Here is a 20,433-nt window from a genome sequence, read left to right as displayed (position 1 = left end):
CGTTATCAGGACGAGTGCACCTGGTATCCGTGTTCCTGCCGCGGATTCCCAGGAGGCCTCCATCCGATGTTTACGAGGGATCGCGGTTGTCGTAAGTAGGCACTCGGCTCTCCCTTCTCTCTCTCTCTGTTCCTGCTTCGTCTGGCCGGAGTAGAGGCGGCAGTAAGGTTCTCATGGTAGCCGGAACAGATCCTCTCAAGATCCTTTCGAGAGGTTTAAGGTCGGCCACGTATTAAGCCTGGCCTGACGCGACGCGTTGCCTCGAAATGTCAGAGTTCGTAAGGAGGAGAGACTCCTCGCGTGTGACGTTTTTCTTCTTTGACTGTTTCGTTTGTGGGTACATATACACATAGCACACTCTTTTTCCAACACTCCCGAGAAGCCTTTGAAGGAGACCTCTCCCCGCGAGAAGCTCGGTCGGTGGTCCTTTGCGTCGCACCTGCTGCGCGATCATCGCGCCCATCGGCGTCTTGGGCCGATTTGTCGGTGATGAATGCCCGGTGCCCGGCTCGACGAGGAAGCGAACGCGCCACCAGCCTGAATCGGGCAATTAGTCGCGGTTTTTTGGAGATTCTCGGATGGCCCTTTGTGCAGTGGCCGATTTAAGGCTTTCCTTTTGGGATGTTGGTTGTTTTGCGGTGATTCCTGGAGGAACCGCGTGAAGCGGGAAGGGGATCTTGAGAATATTCGTTTTAAGGGGGACAACAGCCTGAGGCGTGTGAAAATGATAGGTGAAGTTTGGGAATTTTTTATTTTAATAAGTAATCAGTGAATGAAAAGTTTCAATGTTTTCAGAGGATGTAAATATAACTTGAAACGATATTGGACCATGAGGTGAATAACATAGTGAATGAAAATAGTTGAAGTTTGGGAATTTTTTATTTCAACAGGTAATTACTAAATGGAAAGTTTCAACTTTTTCAGAGGATATGAATATAACTTTCAGGGTTATTCTCTAATTTATATAAAGGAAAAATGTAAAAAAATGGTATAGTTGTTGCTATTTTTATTTATAATTCGACAAGAATTTTTTGTAACAATTTAAAAAAGCTGAGAGTTATATATCGAAACTTTTCATTCGGTAGTTGCCTGTGAAAGAAATTCCCAAATTTTTCTATTTTCAGACATTTCTCGGCGATGTAGCTCTTTAATGTGTCATCGTGTAATAACTCTAATAAAGATAGGCGGATTATCTAACGCTTTAATCAGGCCATTTCTATTCTTAATGATAGGCAAATGAACGTTTCATATATATCGCTTTCATTCATATTCATTTCTTCTTGATACGTTACGCGCAGCTTGACGAAAAAAAAAATGCGCATAAATTTAACGCGATCGAAGCATCCAATCTTTACTGCTGTAATTACAGTCGTATCGTGATATACAATCTGTTACTATTCAATATTGGACTCATTTGTTCTTCACGCATGGAGATGTTGCTTCGTCGTTAAATAATCAACCTGACCCTTTTTGCTATGCGATTCGATCTCGTCAGTTCTAACTGTGCGAAATCTGTCGAAGAAATTCCTCGCTCTGTGTTCCTTCAGTTTTATTGACAAAAGTGTAATAAACTAAAGACACGAGACAAAAGGAAGAATCGCGGTTAACGTTAGAACCTGTTTTCGTCAAAATAATTTGCATAACAGGTTTTCAGAAGTAGCGCGTTATGCGAAAAAATCCCTTATCGCTGCTTCGCATTTTCTACGGAAAATGTTAGAAAGTGCACCGTTATGTACTCAGCTAATTTTCCTCAGAAATTCACATTATAGATACAAATCTTTCTTTTATGGTTGCTGAACGAATCACGATCCAAACGCGGTAATACAAATTTTGCGCACAGTATCGTATTCTTTAGCTGCTAATTAATAGTTTTCCAGCTCTCGAGCTCTGAAAATGATTTCAACCCCTAGACGTTAATATTAAGAGCTAAAAGAAATACTGTCAGTTATTTTCGTTTGCTCTAGTTGTATGCAAAATTTGATCAAAATTGGCTCGTATCAGTTGAGTGATATAAATCATTTCTCTCTTGTGTTAGAAAAAGGATTAACCCTTTGCCTTATAATGGCGAGTTGCTCAAAACAAAAGAAGAATCGTACTTCTGTTAAATTTACATTTTTGCTCCAACTGTAGCTCTGATTGCCAAATTCAAATTCTATACAATATTTTACCTTATTTTAAATGTCCCGCGCGAATTTTGGATTTTTCCACTAGTGGCCAAAAAATGGCCATTTCTCAAGATCCTCCATTCGACGTGTGCGTGCAGTCGGGCAATCCCTTTCCCACAGGATCGTCGGTTGTTCTTTTTAATCGTGCCTGCCGGTCGGCTGGAAAAGACCATGAAAGGGAGGCGGAAAGAAAGAAGGGCAACGAATTCTACTCCGTAGTCACGAAACGATCGCGGGTTTCGCCCGCCAACTTCGAACTCGGATGCGAACGACCTGCGGCCGCCCCTGCTTTTCCTTTTCCCTCTGCTTTTTCTCTCTCTTCCTGCCTCTTTTGCCCTGTCGTTGAGCGCGTATACACGCGACCACGCACACGTCACGGTTCTTCGGTATTCGCGAAACCAGTTCACGTGCCGTGATCTTCGGCATGATCACTGCGAATCGCGATCTTGATCTTTGCACGCGCTCAACCACACGAGGCTAATCGTTCCCGACTGATCCCCGCATGTGTCGTAAATGTAGATTTAATGAATTTGCTAATAATCGTCAGGAGGATGTCGTATTATCGTATGGGTTTCCAGGGTTAATTGAATGTGGGACGCGGTGAGTGGTCGATAGGAGTTTTCGGCGTTCGAGTAGGTTGCAGTTTGAGAGTTTCTTGGGTTTGTTTCCTTGTTTAATTGTTGTTCACGTGTATTCACGCGAATTATATTCGTGTGTGGATTAGTTGAGGGTGGTTGGAAAGGTGTTTAGGTGAAAAGAATCACTTATTATTATTCTTCGTACTTCACTGTTTAACCCTTTCGCTAGGACCGGTTGGAGACAAAAAGGTGCTCACTGTGTATTGAACCGATAGTTGTTTTTTCAATGCTGGTGTAAAAATCGTATGTTTCACGATAGTCAAATATCTATTTATATAGTGTTGCCTGACTTTTAGTCGAGAGCCATGTTTTATTTGTAAAGTGATTCATTTTACGCAACGTATATTCGTAGTCAAAGGGTTAAAGTGATACGTAGTTTCTTGGAATCAGATGAACAGAATATTTCTTTATAATATTTTTCGTATGTGACTTTATCGTCATTTTCTTCCAAATTATTACATATTTTTTAACTCTTTTTTTCAAGGAGTGATTTGATTTATTTCGGTAGGGAAATTACAGTGCCCAGTTAACCGAAAATTTTTGAACCCAGAACAAACGAAGCAGTATTTCAAAATTCTAAGATAAATATGCATAAAAGGGGCGAAAAAACGTGTGAAGAAAATTTGTAGAAATTATCTGTAACGATCCCTGAGGAAAAGGTACACAAAGTTGGCAAACTTGAAATTGATAAGGTAGACCTTTCGAAACCCCCTTGAAAAGAAACTTTATGGACGTTATCAACATTTTGTATGAATCGAGTGCCTGTGCTACGGGAGTTGAATTCTGTTTGTCAAGAGCTGAGAAATTGGAATTTCACGCAAGCAAAGTGGGTGAAGCTATTTCGAGTTACGTTCGAATACTTCAATCATTGGTGTGACTGAAATAAAATTTATAATTCGCAATATGTAAGCAAAAATCTCGAAGAAAATGTTGAAACTACTTCATTCTGTCTACAAATAAAGACACAACGTTGGTTTAAGCATTTAGATCACTTTGCAACAGGAAAGATATTGAACAATGAGCCACTGTTAAGAATTTGTTACCAATATTCAGATTTGTACTAAAATCATTTGTAATTCGTTGGCAAAAATGTGTCGAATCTTCTAGAATTTTGATGAATAAAGTTCAGCTTTGGCTACGTTATTGAGGCTCGAAGTTTCATTTCATATGCAACGACCTAACAGAAGATTAATCGACAATCATCCGAGTCTATCGATAGTACCTTCGTTTTGAAAAAAAAAAAGTATTAATGAGACGGTGTAATTGAAAATTTTCGTACTTTTTGAACGAAACGGTTGTTGGACCAACAGCCGTGTATACGGTAATAGATTTTCATCGTGTGAAGCTGCTTCGGCATGCGAGTTCCTCGCACACCGTTATCCTTTTTCAATGAAACTGGTTTTTTCGCTTTTGCATCCGCAGTGGCGGGCTCGGCTGGCACAGGAAGCGGTCCGTGTAAATATGTGTAAATAATTTATCGACATAAGAGCACGCCACGCTGCCGTCGCGATATATCTCGTTCACGGGCATCGAGCAATTAATGTCCCCTTACCAGCTCGCGTTGCGTTAGCTTGCGAATTTTAGTCGAAAGTGAATCTCTCCGTTGCGAAAATCAAACGGAGAAATTCGTGTAAATAGAAAAGAGGATCGATATCAGACGTGGAAATTTGGAGAATTATTTTTTTCGAATTTGTTACGTTGGTATTTTCGGTGGATTGGGCGTAACTTGTTGAATTAATAGTTATTTAGAGGTACGTTCGTTAAAAAAATATTCCTCGTGCAGCTTGTTGGAATTTATTTTTTGTTACATAATTTTGACAGAGAAAGTAGCGAATGAATGATATTTACGTTATTTTATTTGGTAACATAACGTTTGCTGAATTATTTACATTCATTTGTTAATAATTAGACTGTGGACGTTTATGGAAATTCGTATTTTGCTTTTAGAGAGTTTTAACCATGCACCATTTATTTTGCATATTTTATGCATCTTTGCAAAGGAGCGTGTACAATAATGTACGGGAATTAATGTAACAAACGTGTACTGAAAAATTTCGATTAAACAGCTCTGTATGAAATATCATCTTTTAAGTAGAACGTGTTACGTGATAAAATGTGAGAATGTGTTACGTGATAACGCGAGAATGTAATAACATAGTGTTCAAGGAATAGCTGAGAAAGTTGTGTATAGGATAAACTTCTGTTTTTAAAGTAACGTAATTTGGTGTAGGTTTCCTTGGAATGAAAATATATGTAGCCACGATTTTCAAACGAGGTCAATACCTCTGATCAATGGACCCATTGTAATTTGAGTGCGTATCCAATTTAAATATGGTTTCAGTATCACTGCAAGCATATTTAACATTGTTTAACCCTTTAACGCTCACATTTTTCTCAACTTGCTGTGCTAAAGATTACCAATTTTATTTCTTAATTTCCTATGCATGTAGAAATAAATTTCCCATTATTTATTAAAAAATGAATAAGTTGCACTTAATTTTTAATCAATCTCCCATGCATGTAGACATAAGTTTCCCATTATTTATATTTCTACCATGATAGAAAGGATAATAATAAATTGCACTTATTTTTTAATCAATTTCCCATGCATGTAGACATAAGTTTCCCATTATTTATATTTTCACCATAATAGAAAGGACGATAATGAATTAAAAAAGAAAAATAAATTGCACTTATTGGAGGATTAGTTGTGCACGTGGAGACATCAGCGTGAGCGTTAATTAGGGTTAATTTGGAAACGAGGCTTCTAGGATTAGCTTAGCCCGAAGAGTGTTTTATTTATGCAGATTACTTTCATAGCATTGACCGTCTATTACGCTGATATACACTATTGGCAACATCCAAAGGGTAGACCTGTAGTATAGAGAATGCATCCCTTTTGGTTTATGTGAGTCAGGTATTTTAGCACCATTTATAGCAGCACGTGAACTTCAAAAGGATTTGGCCGCCCCACAGGCTAGTTATGGTAGTAGAAATGCACCTTGAAGGTCAACTATATTAATTATTCAAGAGTTGTAATGCAGAGGTTGTTTGGAGTCTTGTACATTCGAGACTATTTATCCTTTGGAATTACATGTTAAAGCTGCTGTTTAGAATTGCAACTCGGTAGAGAGTTTGAAATATGCATGGATTCCAGCTATCTGTAAATATTTATCTTGAATTGACAGTGATTTAGTTGCAATGAAACTGTGTCGATGGTAGATGAGTTTCAGTTCATTTTACTTAATTTTACTTCGGACGGAATTGAGAACAAAATCTCGCGAGATTTTTGTATCGGTAATTTTCACTCCTATTGGCGAATTAGTTTGAAATGAAACTACGTCGATGGTAGGTGAATTTCGGTGATCTTGAATCGTAACAAAAGGGATCTATTCAACAAATTTGATTTCGGTGAAGAAATTAAGAATAAAATCTCGTGAAATTTTGATATCACCAATTTTCACTCCCATTATTCTAGAAAAACGAAATCGAATTAGTTTGAATGAAACTGCGCCGATGGTAGATGAATTTCAGTGATCTTGAATCGTAACAAATTTTATTTAAGAAGAAATTGAGAATAATAATTTTTATATCGGTAATTTTCACTCCTGTTACTGTGGAAAAACGAAACCGAAGTTGTGAATTGGTATTAGCATAGGTACACATTTTTGAAACGCGTTCTAGATGAAAGAAAACGTAAAACTGTAGCGTGCAAAGTGAGAACCATAGTCTAAGTACCCGGCCCCTCGTCAAGACATCTCATTTGGTATCCAAAGTCACGTACCGCAAGCAGCCTACGCGCTTATTCATGACACTGCATTCATCTCCAGAAACTCCATGCACTAATTCCGCGTACCTACGCGACGTGCTAGAAAAAAATTGCTTTCGCCTTAACACAGACTGGAACCTAAGTTGTGTTACGTTTCTTGCCGTAGTTACCAGATAAAAATCGTCTTTTACGCATCAGAGTGGATCAGGTATTGGGATTTGAAAGTTGTTCAACGGCTATGTAGGAAAATCGTGCTGTTGGAAGAATGCTTGCATTATACTCGGTGAAAGAGACTGTTTTACAGCCCTGAAAAACAGTTAGAAGGTGAAAAACATTTGAATACTCAAATATTTTCAAATACCCTGAAAAGTGACGGATTAGATAAGCCATTCATTCAGGAACTTTCGTTAAAAAATTATAATTTTAAACGTGCCGGTTAATTATCCCCTTTCAGGAATTAAAATAGTATAAAAATTTAAGTAATAAAGAGTAAGAATGAAAATTAAAATAATGAGAATGAAAATTAGAAAGTTAGGAAATTTAGAATTGTTAAGGAAATCTGGTATTAGAATGATCGAAGTATGGCTACTTATAGCGTCATTATGTGCAGAGCTATTTATTCGAATTTCCACGGGATTGAAATCACCGATACGTCAATCTCGTCCCTTCGACCGTTTTGTTCAAATCTCCTCTCATCAATTTTATTCTCAACGTAAAGAGAAAGCAAAAAGCTCCGAAGCCGCTTTAGGTCGTCCAGCCGACAAGAGTGCTTACTCGGTGTTGTTGGATAGGTCATAACTCTCGTTGACATGTCGCGCGGGGGATGGTCCAAGAACAGGCAATTAATTACAAGCTCGCTTAATTAAAGAGGGTCTTCGCGTTTCAGACACGAGAACTCCACTTCCAGAACCCCGAGTACTCTTCGTTTCTCTCGTGTGTCACGGACATAACTTTGATCCACTCTACCGATCCTTCTATAGGTACTTTACCTCCATGAAAACACCGGGGCAACGTTATCTTAACCCTTTGCCTCGTAACGACGAGTCGCAATTGTCACGTGGATTATTGTCGAGATGAGACAATCAAATTTTCCAATAAAAATTGCACGATATAAAAAGATATATGTGGCAAATATGAAAAATTTGCGTAAGCTATTATTTTGGCTATAAGAGACAGTAAAACATTTTCCTCTTTCATTTTTTCCGTATCGTTACCCTTTACGAGAAAAACGCTAATTTAGTAATGATTTGAACACCCTGTGCAATATTCTCAGTTCTTTGCAACACTGTGTCAAAATTAGTGCTCTTACTGTCCAAATATCGTAGTTCTCGGATTACTCGTTATAACTCGAAATCTGGATCTTAAAGTAATCTGTACTTGGATCCAAGTATAAAACAACAAAAGAAATATAAAACTCTCGATATTTGGATTCTAATTAAAGAGAGCAAGTCACAGTTGAAGTGATTAAAACAAGACACCCAAACCTCGAACACCCGTAAATCCGAGCAACAGTAGAAACCCCAATTAAAACAGCGAATAGTCAAGATCAACATACACCTAGCAACAAAAAAAGAATTCTAAATCAAAGTGTGAAAAACTCGTACATCATCGTGCAGTATATATCGCAATAACGTCTAGAAAGTTTTCGTTCAGAGACGTTTGTTTCAATTAGGCTACCAGTGATCGGTCGCCTGTTCTCGAGACCGTTGAACACGATCGACACGACACGGTGATTTATTGGAAATAGATCGTCTGTTACGGGCTAGTGCGTTATTGGGACAGCTGTTAACGCCGACACTGGTCTAATTTACAGAAGTAGCAATTAAGCAAGAGTATAGCTGAAAGTGCTCTGCCGTTAACTATGCCATGAAAACGAGAAGTCTCGATATGCCTCGGTTTACTTTCGACGCGCTTCAACTGCGTGTTTTCACGAGATCAACAATGTGTTTTCAGTTTCTGAAACGAAAGCTGCGCCGAGCAGCGACACGCTGTGCTCTAGCCGCAATGAATCAGATCGATCAGTGAAAACGTGTGGTGGTCTAGAGTGCAGTTCGAAGGAGTTCACTGCAGAAAAAAAGGTTCAGAAACGCACCTACTAGAGCAAGCAGGTCTGTTTTGGATTCGTTCGGTGTTGTTGCGTGTGTATTGTTATCATCGGTGGATAATCGGTTGGGAAAATATGGCGTTGACACCGACACGATGTCGCGGCGGCGGCGGAGAGAATCTTTCGGAGGACATCACGAACGAGGACGAGATGGCAAACGTCGGTAATTTCGAGCCTCTGAGCGACTCCTGCGGCGAGAGCGACATGGAGGGCCTCGATCTCTCTCTGTTCGAGCCCCAGGTCGACACCGCTTCCTGGTGCGACTCCCGGATTCACGCCGGCATTCTTCATATCCTGGTCCATTACTGCGGTAAGCTCTGATACTTTTTCACCGCGCCACGTTTCGCGTGTTCGAACCCTTTCCGACGGCAAGGATTAAGGATCACGCTGATTGCAACCCTCTAAACCTTCCTGAGGTTCAACGAGATTGAATCTTGCTGGGGAAGATTCGCGGAAAGCCTTTTCCAGAGATTTCTTCTTTCTTTCTTCTTTTTTAGAGCCACTGTGATTGTGCTTTCGGTTGTACGGGGCTCCTTTTTTTTATGTTTGATGGCGTTTTAATTGGTGACCGGTTTAGGTGTGTCCAGTGGACCCGTGCGCTTAGTTTTTGATGAATATTTTGAAGTAGGTGAGAAATTTAGATTTCTTCTGTGAATTTGTTTTATTTTGTCAACTGAGGTGAAAAGCGAAAATATCAGAAAGAGGATATTAAGAATATCACGAAGAAGTATAAATGTCGTAAGATTTCATATAACTTTCTGTGAACAGTTTCTTTTTTTTTAATTATACGCGACGTGTTTTTTCAATTTGTTTTGTTTTTGTACAGATGTGTGAAGAAATATTTTTTAATAGAGATTGTAAGGGTAATTTTGTAATTGGTTTAACATTTGAGAATTTTTGTAGAGAGAATAATTACCCGTGGACTTCGTGGAATAGTATTTTGTTTCAGCGGAAAATTGGTTTTCGCACGTTAGAAGCATTCGGTGAGCGGAATTCTTTAGGAGAAAATTGATTTTCCCTCGTCAAACGCATTTGATATGTAGATGAGATTCGCGAAAGAATTTTCTTTCAAGAGAAAATTGGTTTTAGCGTGTCGAGAGCATTTGGTAAGTAGAACTTTTTAGGGGAATATTGATTTTCTCACATGAAAAGAACTTGATCAGTGAATGACATTAGCCTCTTTTTTTCTTTTTAGCCAGAAAATTTACTCTAATACTTGGGAAATGTTTCAACGAATAGTCCAGAGTTGTTGCTAAAAATGATATCTTTTAAATAATACCAGTTAATCTTCTCGAAATGGAAATTAAAAAATTCTTTCATATCTAAATTTCAGAATTTAAGTTTGAAATTGAAGTTTCTTCGAATTCAAACGAAATCGACTCTGCAAAGACTTTGATCAATTGAAAATAATCAAAATCTTCAAAATTGCACAAAATTCTATTTTTCTCTTGAGTTAGCAAAATTAGCCAACAAATGTTTCATAAATCTAAATTTAATCTTAACACTATATTTTGGGTTTGACCCACTTTCGAAAAATTTTTAAAAACACTACAATGCTCTTCAGTATCAAAATTCTGTTAGTCTTCCAAGTCAGATTCGTTTTTCCAAACGTACAAAATAAATATTCGTGACTGCGACCACAGAATCAAATTGTTCTTCCAACAACAAAGTCGATTACGCAATTACGATTACGTACACCAGCGTGGCCTGCTTATGCGTGTCAAGCCGACGATGAAACGCGAACATTGTCAATAGCTCGGACTATCGTTTAGTACCGTTTGTGCGTTTAACACGTTGCACACGGGTCACGAGGTGCATAATTACGCACCGAGGATTTGCAGTTCAGTTGTTACATTGTCAAGGCAAGTTTCGCTACACGGTCAAATTTGGAGACACTTTCTTCACAGCTACCGTTGTATTCTGTGCCTCGTAAAATCATCGAACTTTACGTATTCAATTATTTCTTAATCTTTTTAACCTGACATCGGTACTGCACTTACTGCAATTTGTTCAGTTATGATAATTTATACACAGAGAGATAATATTATCTCTACCTCGATGTAACACACACTGGTGCAAACTATAATACTTCTAGTGCTGCTCAGGTAATATTAGATTAAATTAGCTTAATTCACAGTGGCAAATATATTTGGCCGAAATCCTGGCCAGAAGTACATACTATTTTTAAATCTAAAATAAATTGTTCTAATAATTTGCAATAATACGACTCTCAAATGACAATGTACTTTTTTAACGTTAAATATCGAGTACAAAAAATAATTTTATTAAATACAAAAATACATTCCGTTGGACTTCCTTCCAGCTCTGCACAGTAGGTACTTTTTTATAAATGATAGAATACTCCCCATAGGCCGACTTTAACCCTTATGTCAATAACCAGAATTGCCGTCTACTTTATCGTCCAATTTTAGTAGTTTTCTGATAACAAAACTGTAAACTTGAGGCAGACACGGATAGGAAATGTGCGAAATAACAACGATCCGGCCGGATATTTCAAACCTTTACCTGGAAGATCAAATATTTGAAGTGAGAATTATGCGAAAGGGTACCCGGTTATTGACATAACGGTTAACGTACTTTTTCAATGTTAAATATTCCGTATAAAAGCAATATTATTAAATACCAAAATGATGATAATCACCTGTAAGTACAAGAATCTAAATTACATTCTATTCGGCGCTTTGGACTTCTTCCCAACTCTGCACAGTAGGTCCTCTTACCCTAAAAAACAGCAAATACGCTTACTTCTGACAATGAACCAATCCAGTGACCCACTCTCCGCAAAGATGGAATCTCTGTCGAGCATCAGTCGTTTCAGGGTTAACTCGGGATATCTCGGTGCCAGGGAGGTCGTCTTCGTCGCGGTCTCACCTGTGAAGCGGGCAGCATCTGCGCCTCCGATTCACTTGCGCCATTATTCCGGGGCCGCGGGCCAATTGCCATTAACATACAATGCCGGCCGCGGCACCGATACGCTCGCACACGAATATCTCGCGGTGGTGATTTACCGGCGCGAATTAATCTGCCGCGTTAAATGAAAAGCCGGAGGGTTGAGCGATGCGTGCATCGTCCACGCGTGGCTGCGTGGGTGCAGCCGCGGCGGCTATGGGGGGCCAAACGCATCTGGAAGATGGGATCCCGTAGATATTGCGGAGAGAGGATTTCTTCCTTTTTTTTTTTTTACGGGAGATAGAATATTGGAAGAAAGCGTAGGCGAAATTAAACTCGGCGAGAACGAGGGGTGTAAATTGTTGGCGTGTATGCACAACGTTGAAAGGGTTGACTTCGGTGTCATGTGTGGTTAGGATGCTGCGGTTTTGTCTTGATTGTGTCGTTATTGACCTGTTAATTGGGGGTTAGTCTTGACCAGGAGTTTGGATCTCTTTTGGGGTGATGGAAAGTACTTGAGTAACTTTGCATTTAAATTGAGATATTTGGAGAAAATAAGAGGGGGTTTTAGTAGGTTGATTGTTACTAAAAATAGTTATAGCGGAAATGTGTATTCTGGTTAATAGGCAGTGAATGGAAATTTGATCGTAAAGTGTATTATTGAAAAACGGTACTGTAGGATGGGAATGAGTGAGGGAGAGAGAAATAGTGTCAACAAACGGTGCCTGTCCCCTCTTCTCGGTTAACGTACCTTTTGTAACTTGTGTTTATTGTTGTTTGTTTACTGGCTTCAGCCGGGTAGCGGAAAGAGGTATAAGAATACGTGCGGAAGTAGTCTTAGATCAGTATAGTATTGTATCGGGTACTGTATCGGCGATTAATAAAACTGCTATTCCTGCAGTACTTGTCTAACATTTTAATAAATTCGGTGAACTCGAACATTTTCAAACACCTGTTAGATCTTACTCATTACCATACGTTCTATATGTTGGACTTCCTGCCGGAAGTTTATCTAATCGCGTTGCATTTACATAAAATGTTAATTTTTCGTTCTTTTAATTTAACTAGATATGTAAACATTTCTCACTTACAATTGCGACTTTGCGATATGTAAACACGAACGCGTGCTTTGTTAAATTTCACCGCATGGTGTCGAATTTGAAGCGCTTTTAAATTGGTGTTGAGAATTTCTAAGGAAGGGAAATAGAAATTGATGGTTCAAATTAACATCTTAGAAACTCGTGGAAAGGGAAGGCTTTGGCTGATTTAAATGACGAGCGCCAAAAAATCGCACGGAGCCTGAAATTAACCCTTTCGTAACCGAATTACTTTTTCAAAAAATTTCTTATTTATCCACCAGTCGTCACGTCTGTGACAATGCTTGAATTGAGATCGATCTTTCTTGGAGTATTCAAGTGGGACGAAATGGTCGAAGCAGGTAGACTAATTCGAGATGCTCGATGCTCTGTTGTACAGAAAATTAGGGAAAGGATTTTATGGTAGGTATTGAGGAACGGGACTGTTCTAATTACCTGCTTACCGTCCATTTCGTCAATAGCTTACTGTGTCGCCGAGTGTTTAAAATTGTCCCGTTAGGTTTAGAAAAAGGAATTACTGTTAATTTCCAGAATTTATTGAACGTGAAGGGCTTTGGCTGTTTGAAGAGGTGCAAAGGCCTTATATAGCCTGGGATTTCCATCGTTCGGATGGAACTGTAGCCTGTCCCGACAGTTCGTTTCGATTTGCAATAGGGAGAATTTGAAACAAAAGTTCGATACAGTTCATGAAAAATTTCACATGACAAATTCAAGCGAAACCAAAGAATCATTCGGTAAATCCAGGAAAAATTCCACCACACACCTGCAAGACAGAAACATCCTCCGAAAATTAGTTTCCAATTAATCCAACAAGTTAAACAACAATTGTCTCCCCCCAAAATTTACCCTTAAGAAAAATCCTGAACTCAAAAATAACTTTCCCACAATTCCCTCCACAATAATTAACCAATCATCCCTCCGTTACCTTCCCCGAACTTCCAAAGTCCCCGAAACAAGTTCCACGCGAGTCACCCAGAATCGCAACAGAGTAAACGAGAATCCTAACCGAAACCGGAGAAAATCTCCCGATTCAGCAGATTAAACGACCGTCGTGTCGTCGGAAACGATCGTGAATCCTCGAGTTATTTACCTGAAAAATCCAGGACACGAAGTCCTCTCTGTATGAAAACTCTCGGATCCCTGTTCCTGCCTGACAAGATAATTCCCTCGCATTAGCCAGCCGTAATTCACGCGTTATTCGTATCACTTCGCTACCGCATACCGGCACGATCGCGGAGAAAAACGAAGGAATAGCTCGGTGGAAGCTCAGGCTTGCTCGCGCGCGAGCCCAGGTATCGAGAAAGAACGGCGCAGGTGATCGATTCGCGGTGGGGACCAATTAAATCGTGATTCAGCGTGGATGTAACGCCGGCAGAAACGCAGATATAATCTCGTCGGTCGCAATAAATCGATGTAGGTAAATGAGTCGCGTCCTTTCCACGCTGCTTCGTTCTTCTTTCTCGTTTCGTTACACGTACACACAGGCTGCAACAGGAGGATTCTTCCGTGTGCAGAAGGTAACGGGGGAAAGAAAAATGAGGATAGGTCACCCGAGGCTGGATAATCGAGTCTCTTCGAGAGATTGCTTTTCATTGGAAGTGTTTCTTTGGTAGGAAGAACTTGTTCACTTTGGGAAATGCTCGTGTTTGAGTTTGTTTGCTTCTTCGAGATTGATGCTTCTTCGAGATATTTTTTATTAGATTCTAGGAGGGTTGTGGAGGTGAAATGGTCAGTGGTGTTGTTTATGTTAATTTTATTCAGTTCGGTGTTTTTCTAATATTGAATTAACGTTGGTTTATCGAGTTTTTAATGTAGAGCAGTATCTACTGTGCGGTGCTCAGGAGTGTGCCCTCGGGGCGACGCAGGGGATATTTTGTAAGGAAGTGAAGCGACAAAGATGGAAGATCAGAATTAGAAAGGGAACTTTGAAGTATTGGGTTGGATGTGTTTTTATTAGAAGTGATTAGCTTGGAAATACTTCATCGATGACGAGTTGAAGTGGTGAATTATTATAGCAATTATTGGTGGAATATCTAGATTAACGGTTGAAATTAAAGGAAGCACTATCTACTGTGCGGTGCTCAGGGCAACACGAGGGCAACTCTTGAGCTCTAAACAGTGTTTAGATATTCCGAGAGGAAGTATTAAAGTGACATAAAGATGGAAGATCAGGATTATTTGGTTTAAATGAAACTTTTTCCGAAGTGAATCGATACTTGGAGAATGGCAATTCTCTGTTATTAATTAAAGTAAGAGGAAAGTCTCCCAACTTTCTTCTTGTAATGCAAATAAGTTCAAGAAGAATTTGCGAAGATCACTTGCAATTCGAAAGTGAAGGAAAATTTCTTTGAAGAAGATATTTAACCCTTTGTGTGTCAAACGATCGTCAATGAACATATTACCTGCTGTTTTCAATCTATAACTATTTACATGCCTAACGTTGGTTATTTTTAACAAAATTAATTTCTCTTTATGAACACAGATGTAATACTTGAACATTATAATAAAAAGTATGAAGAAAAATGAAAGTCGAGTGAAAGAATTTGTTCACACGTTACTTTCTCTACGTGGCAGTCAATTTGTTAAATAGAACATACTTTCGTTTTGTTATTATCTTATCATAATTGCATTTTCAAGAGTCCTTGGTTCTTTATGTTCGATAATCGAGGAAAAACAACGTAGAAAATAGTAGGGAAAAATGCGATATGTAAACACGATTGTTCGATCGTGTTTTAATTAGTTGAGCTTGTTTTCCAACATTCACAGACTTGGTTTGTGAAGTGACGCGAAGGATTTCTTTCATTACAAGTCCAATTTCGCGTTGAACGAACAACGAGTCAACGTCAAACTCAGTCGCGCGGGTAATTAAAAACGTCAGTAGGGTAATTATGGCGTTGTCGTTGAATGATTGCGATTTGTCTTGACGAATGGAAAGAACCGATTCGGGCAGTCCATTGTCGATTGTCTGCGAAATAATTAGTAAGCGCGACTTTACACTTGAACTTGAGTAGATTTCGATAGGCTGGTGAAGTGTTTGTAGATTACTTCGTGATTCGCTTCATAAATCTCAGTGGAAATTTGAATAAAAACGTTAAAACGCTTTGGAGAAATAATTGTTAACCTTTTCTTGAATTTACATTTTAATTTGCGCAAGGAAAGAATATTTTCAAAATTGCAATTAAGCAATTAAGTTGAAACTAAAATCGTGAGAATTTTAATTCAATTGAAAATTCAAATTCCTTCATTTTTACGAGGGAACACATAAGTTAATTCAGAGGTCTGAGAAGTATATCGAGATTAAGGGAGATTACATCGAAAAAGAATAACAATACCATCATTTTTTCTACCCTTCTTCCCCTAATTTCGTGAATTTTTTCAAACCGAATTTTCCCAAAAACAAAGTTTCAAATAAACAAATTTCATTCCACATTTATTACTTATTTCTGCACAAAGAATCACCTCTTGCCCGCTTCTACAGTATTTTCTGTCGCACTCTGTATATATCACCTAATTTCGCGAAATTTGTAGCCAAGTTCTTCCTAATCACCCAAATTTCAAGCGCTCGAATAATTCCTAATTTTCCGCACGTCGAAATTGGTACCGACCTGCAATATTTAGATGTAACACGCTCGCCGAATGATTCACACTTATCTGAATTTATCACTACTAGAAGCAAAACATCTACAAGCTCAATAATCGTTCCATATTTAGCCACAAACTTTAGATACGTAAAATTGGAACGTTTCATAAATTGCCACTTATATAATATTTTACGCATGATGTATCGAATATAAAGTATCATTGGACGATCCTATGACTTGCGGAATTTTGAATTATGCCGTTGATATATCAGCAGCGTGCTCGAATGACAAGTAAATCGAGCCAGAGTCTCACCGACACAAGTGAACATTATCACGAGTGGCCGCGTGACTTATTTAACTTTCCACTTGGAGATTGTATTTTCAGATCGGTGAAATAGTATACCAGCGACAACTCGCGTTACTCTTTTCCCATCGTACTGACACATGCCCGATAAGTCCATTATCCGCGTTTTAACAATACTCGAAATAAATTGAGCCGACCTGAATTTTCAGTTGGACAGTTTTACCGCGTGAATTTTCCACAAGTTCTAATCCAATTTTAGTTATCCGGTGGAGGGTAAGTGGACGTCGGAGGAAGAGCAAATTGCTTTATCGAAGTAAGTTTGATCTTACTTGTGCAGCGATCTGTTCATAAAGTCTGGGAATACTACGTGAAACAGGGATGAAAAAGTGTGTATAATTGGTTGAAATTTGCAAATTTGCTCTTTTAAAATAGGAGAACAGTGTGTGTAAGTATACTGTCGTTCAATAAGTTTTAGGGTGCTCATTGTGATCGTAGAGAAGGTGTTATGTGATTTAAATGACACTTTTTTCGACAAAGTTAGCGTCGTTTGAGCCACTCAGAAGCCAAAGTGATAAATTCCATGAAATAAAATTTATTAAATTTGCTTCATTCATGAGAAATTAAGTATCATGCATGTGCTTTGATACTGTAATAAAATTGGAAGAATATGAAAAAGTGGAGTTAATCATTTTGGCTTATGAGTGGTTCAATTAATACTCAAAAATTTTAATATTTAAATTATTTCTTCTAAGTTGTGAAGTTCCATTCGATTATTGATTAATTCAGAATTATCGTGAAACTATAGTAGTCTGAAAATCGAATTAAAATAAAATAAAATAGTGTAAAATTAAATTTACAAATTTCGCAAAGTAGCAAAATTTGGAGAAGAAAACAAAATCACATCTTCTCATTTTGGGAACTATTTCTAACCGTCGAAAAGATTCTTGACATAGTAAATAATGCTCCTTGAAAAGAAATCACTTTTCTCGCAAAATTACACCAGGAAACGCGAGTCCCTATTTCGTATGACAAAGAATTATTTAAAGGGACCGTTCTATAAGCATGCTTCTGAATTGAATTCTAGCCGTTTAACAAGTGTCAGAAACGACAAATTCACGTCTTCGCAGAATGAATTGCCGGATGAACCAATAGGCGAGAAATGCTCGTTCGATTATGACGCATTGTTGTCGTTTCGAGTATCTCTGGTGTGGTGGATCCCGAATGTCGCGAATTGTCGTTGCAAGCGTCAGTAAGCACACCGTTCGCCTAATGGAATTGTCAGTTGCAGCAGCGCAGTTCGCACGGCCGGATATCATATGCTTTAATTTCTTCGTTTAATTATTTAATTATTTACTTAATTAATCGTTAAACCTGTTTCCGTTGCGCATGGCCACATGCAACAGCCAGCCGTATAATTTACTTCAATTATATCTCGTTCGTTGCTGATTTTATGCATTCGATAGACTTCCCTGTCGAACGATCAAATTTTCACTTTTTACAAAAAAAGAGCTTCGAAAGTAACAATTTTTAAAAATGAAACAGCTTCTTCTCTGTTTTTTAAATCTATGTTTGTTGCTTGAGAAAGATGTCTGAAATTAGCTTGAAGAATACTGTTTGTGCCTTGTGACAAAGTTTGATCGAAAAGAACTGGGAATTTTATAATTTCCAACAAATCTTTGAATTTGACAAAAATAGAAAAGAAGGGTCTGCTCGTTCCGCAATTTTTTCCTATTTTCATTAAAATATTTTTCACTTTTTTATTTGAAGTTCTGTCCTATTTCTGAAATATAAAAACCTCACAAAAGTACAGAAACATGCAACATAACACAGAACCAACTCGCTGCACAAAATTTTATCCAAACGGTGCACCAAATAAATCAAATCGAACAGTATACGTAACCTACCCTTTCGTACAAAATCGATCCTTACCAATTACCGTATTTTTAAAATCTCTCGATTCAATAATCGATCCACGACCGCCCAGTACATAAATCATCATCTCATCCTCTAAAATCACTAGATCCACCATCTTTCTCGCGGAACACGTTGAAATGCAAATTCTCCAGGAGGAGGTTTTCCGATTAATCCGAAAGGGGCTAATAGAAGGATGAATCTAGCGAAATGAAGTCACGCCGGGAATTAATTATTCGAAATGAACGGGCGTTCGCCGATGGCGCGGGTCCATTAAAACCAGGAAATTGTTCGGGCTTAACGTCTCGTTTATGGCGCGGGGATGTTTTTCGCCCCCGTCTCTCTCTACTCCCATCTCCTCTGTACGCTAAACTCGCGGAGTTGCACACGTTTCTCCAGGACCTTCTGTCACGATTGACCGACCGTCCGCGTAATTGACGGTGGCGTAATCGTTCATAAATTATTTTCTGGTGGATCTCGAACTGGTTTTTGTCCCTTTCGAGTATACGCGATCGTTATTGTGTAATCTGGTTGCACGGATAGAATTAACAACGTGTTAGCAACGTGCACTCTTCCTACCGAGCAATTACCTTCAGATGCGACCTATTTCACGATTATTTTCCATCACGCTAGAGCAGATGAGCGTGTAACGCCAACCGAAGGAAACTGTATCTCCTTCTCGACGTGTATCGCGATAGTTTTTATGAATTTTTCAGTCGTCCAGGGTTCTTGTTAAGCCGTACGACATGCTGCGAGCGGTAATTTTGCTACATCAAGTTACCAAGGAAGGGTTAAGTTTGTGGCATAATTGTTGCCTCTGGTTGACGATTCCTGTTTTGTTACGTTATACTTAGGAGCATCTTTACCTTCGATTTTCGTATTTGAACGGGAAGGAAGTGGTAATTAAGTAATGATTTCGCTGGTTGAAAATAGGTTCGTACATTGTGAAAAAGGACGCGATGTTTAGTAGAGATTTATGAATATTTTATGAGGTTCTTGCACTGTCTTTCTGTAATCATTCCTCGTAGATCTCGCGTTCTTCCTTTTCAGCTTAGACGTGTACCAACTGACAATGCTGGTGAAAAATGTGCGTTTAATGTTATAGAATTAGTTGGAAATCTATCGTGTATAAAAAGTATTTATTACGAACTATGGTTGTTTCTTTAGAAGTGTATCCTTGATAGTTAGCTTCACTTTTTCTCTGTTTTGCAAATTTGCATGCTGTCTCGAATTAAATGCCTGAGATTCTTCACGTCAGTAAACGTTTAATTAATCAAAAGTGATTTTTGAAATTTCGAAGAACGTCGAGATAATATGTTGTTTGCATCTTGGTCTTAACTTTGCATAGAAGATTTCCGTCAACTTTTCTCTTTCTCTCACCCTTGACATGTAGATGTTTTACTGGAGAAAACAATATCGAAGACGGTTCGTTATCGTTACAAAATAATTATTCCTGAAGCAACGACATTCGTCTTCTCAATGCTACGCGTAATCAATTTTCGCTACCCCTCATTATGAATCTCATCGGAAACAATTTATTACTTCTTCAATTACAAGGATCTTGCCGTAGTAGTTCATATCTTCCGACGCAGGATCTTTCCAACTTAATAAGACACGCTCGTTGCACGGAACTTCTTCGATTTAAGGGAGCGTACGCCCACCACGAGGCGTTTGAAAATAGGCAGAGTTTGGGAATTTTTTTCGTAGCTAACTACCGAATGAAAAGTTTCCATTTTTTCGGAGGATGTAAATGTAACTTTCGCCCTTCTTCTCAAATTTTTAAACAGTAAATATGTTACAAAGTGGAGGAGTTATTGTGAAACTTCTTCCGTTAGAACATCGACTGCTCATCGCTATGATATTATCTAAATACGTATGATTTTTCAAAAATTGTAATTATTATGGAAATGGTGGCGGTTTGAAAACTCTCTTTTCATGGAAAAAAATTCAATTT

At 38.5% G+C, this 20,433-nt stretch overlaps 1 protein-coding gene across 1 annotated transcript in view; it reads left to right on the top strand.

Annotated features, from left to right (window-relative positions):
• The first annotated feature begins 8,751 nt into the window (after positions 1 to 8,751).
• The window catches only part of LOC108576753, a 110,210-nt gene continuing 98,528 nt past the window's right edge, over positions 8,752 to 20,433 (top strand). The window contains exon 1 of the mRNA XM_017939809.1: positions 8,752 to 8,986. Coding sequence (XP_017795298.1) covers positions 8,752 to 8,986 — 235 coding nt within the window. The remainder of the gene's footprint in view (positions 8,987 to 20,433) is intronic.

Source organism: Habropoda laboriosa, unplaced genomic scaffold, assembly GCF_001263275.1.
Source record: "Habropoda laboriosa isolate 0110345459 unplaced genomic scaffold, ASM126327v1 scaffold447, whole genome shotgun sequence".
NCBI classification, from domain to species: Eukaryota; Metazoa; Arthropoda; class Insecta; order Hymenoptera; family Apidae; genus Habropoda; species Habropoda laboriosa.
This window is presented reverse-complemented; position numbering and strand designations above follow the sequence as displayed.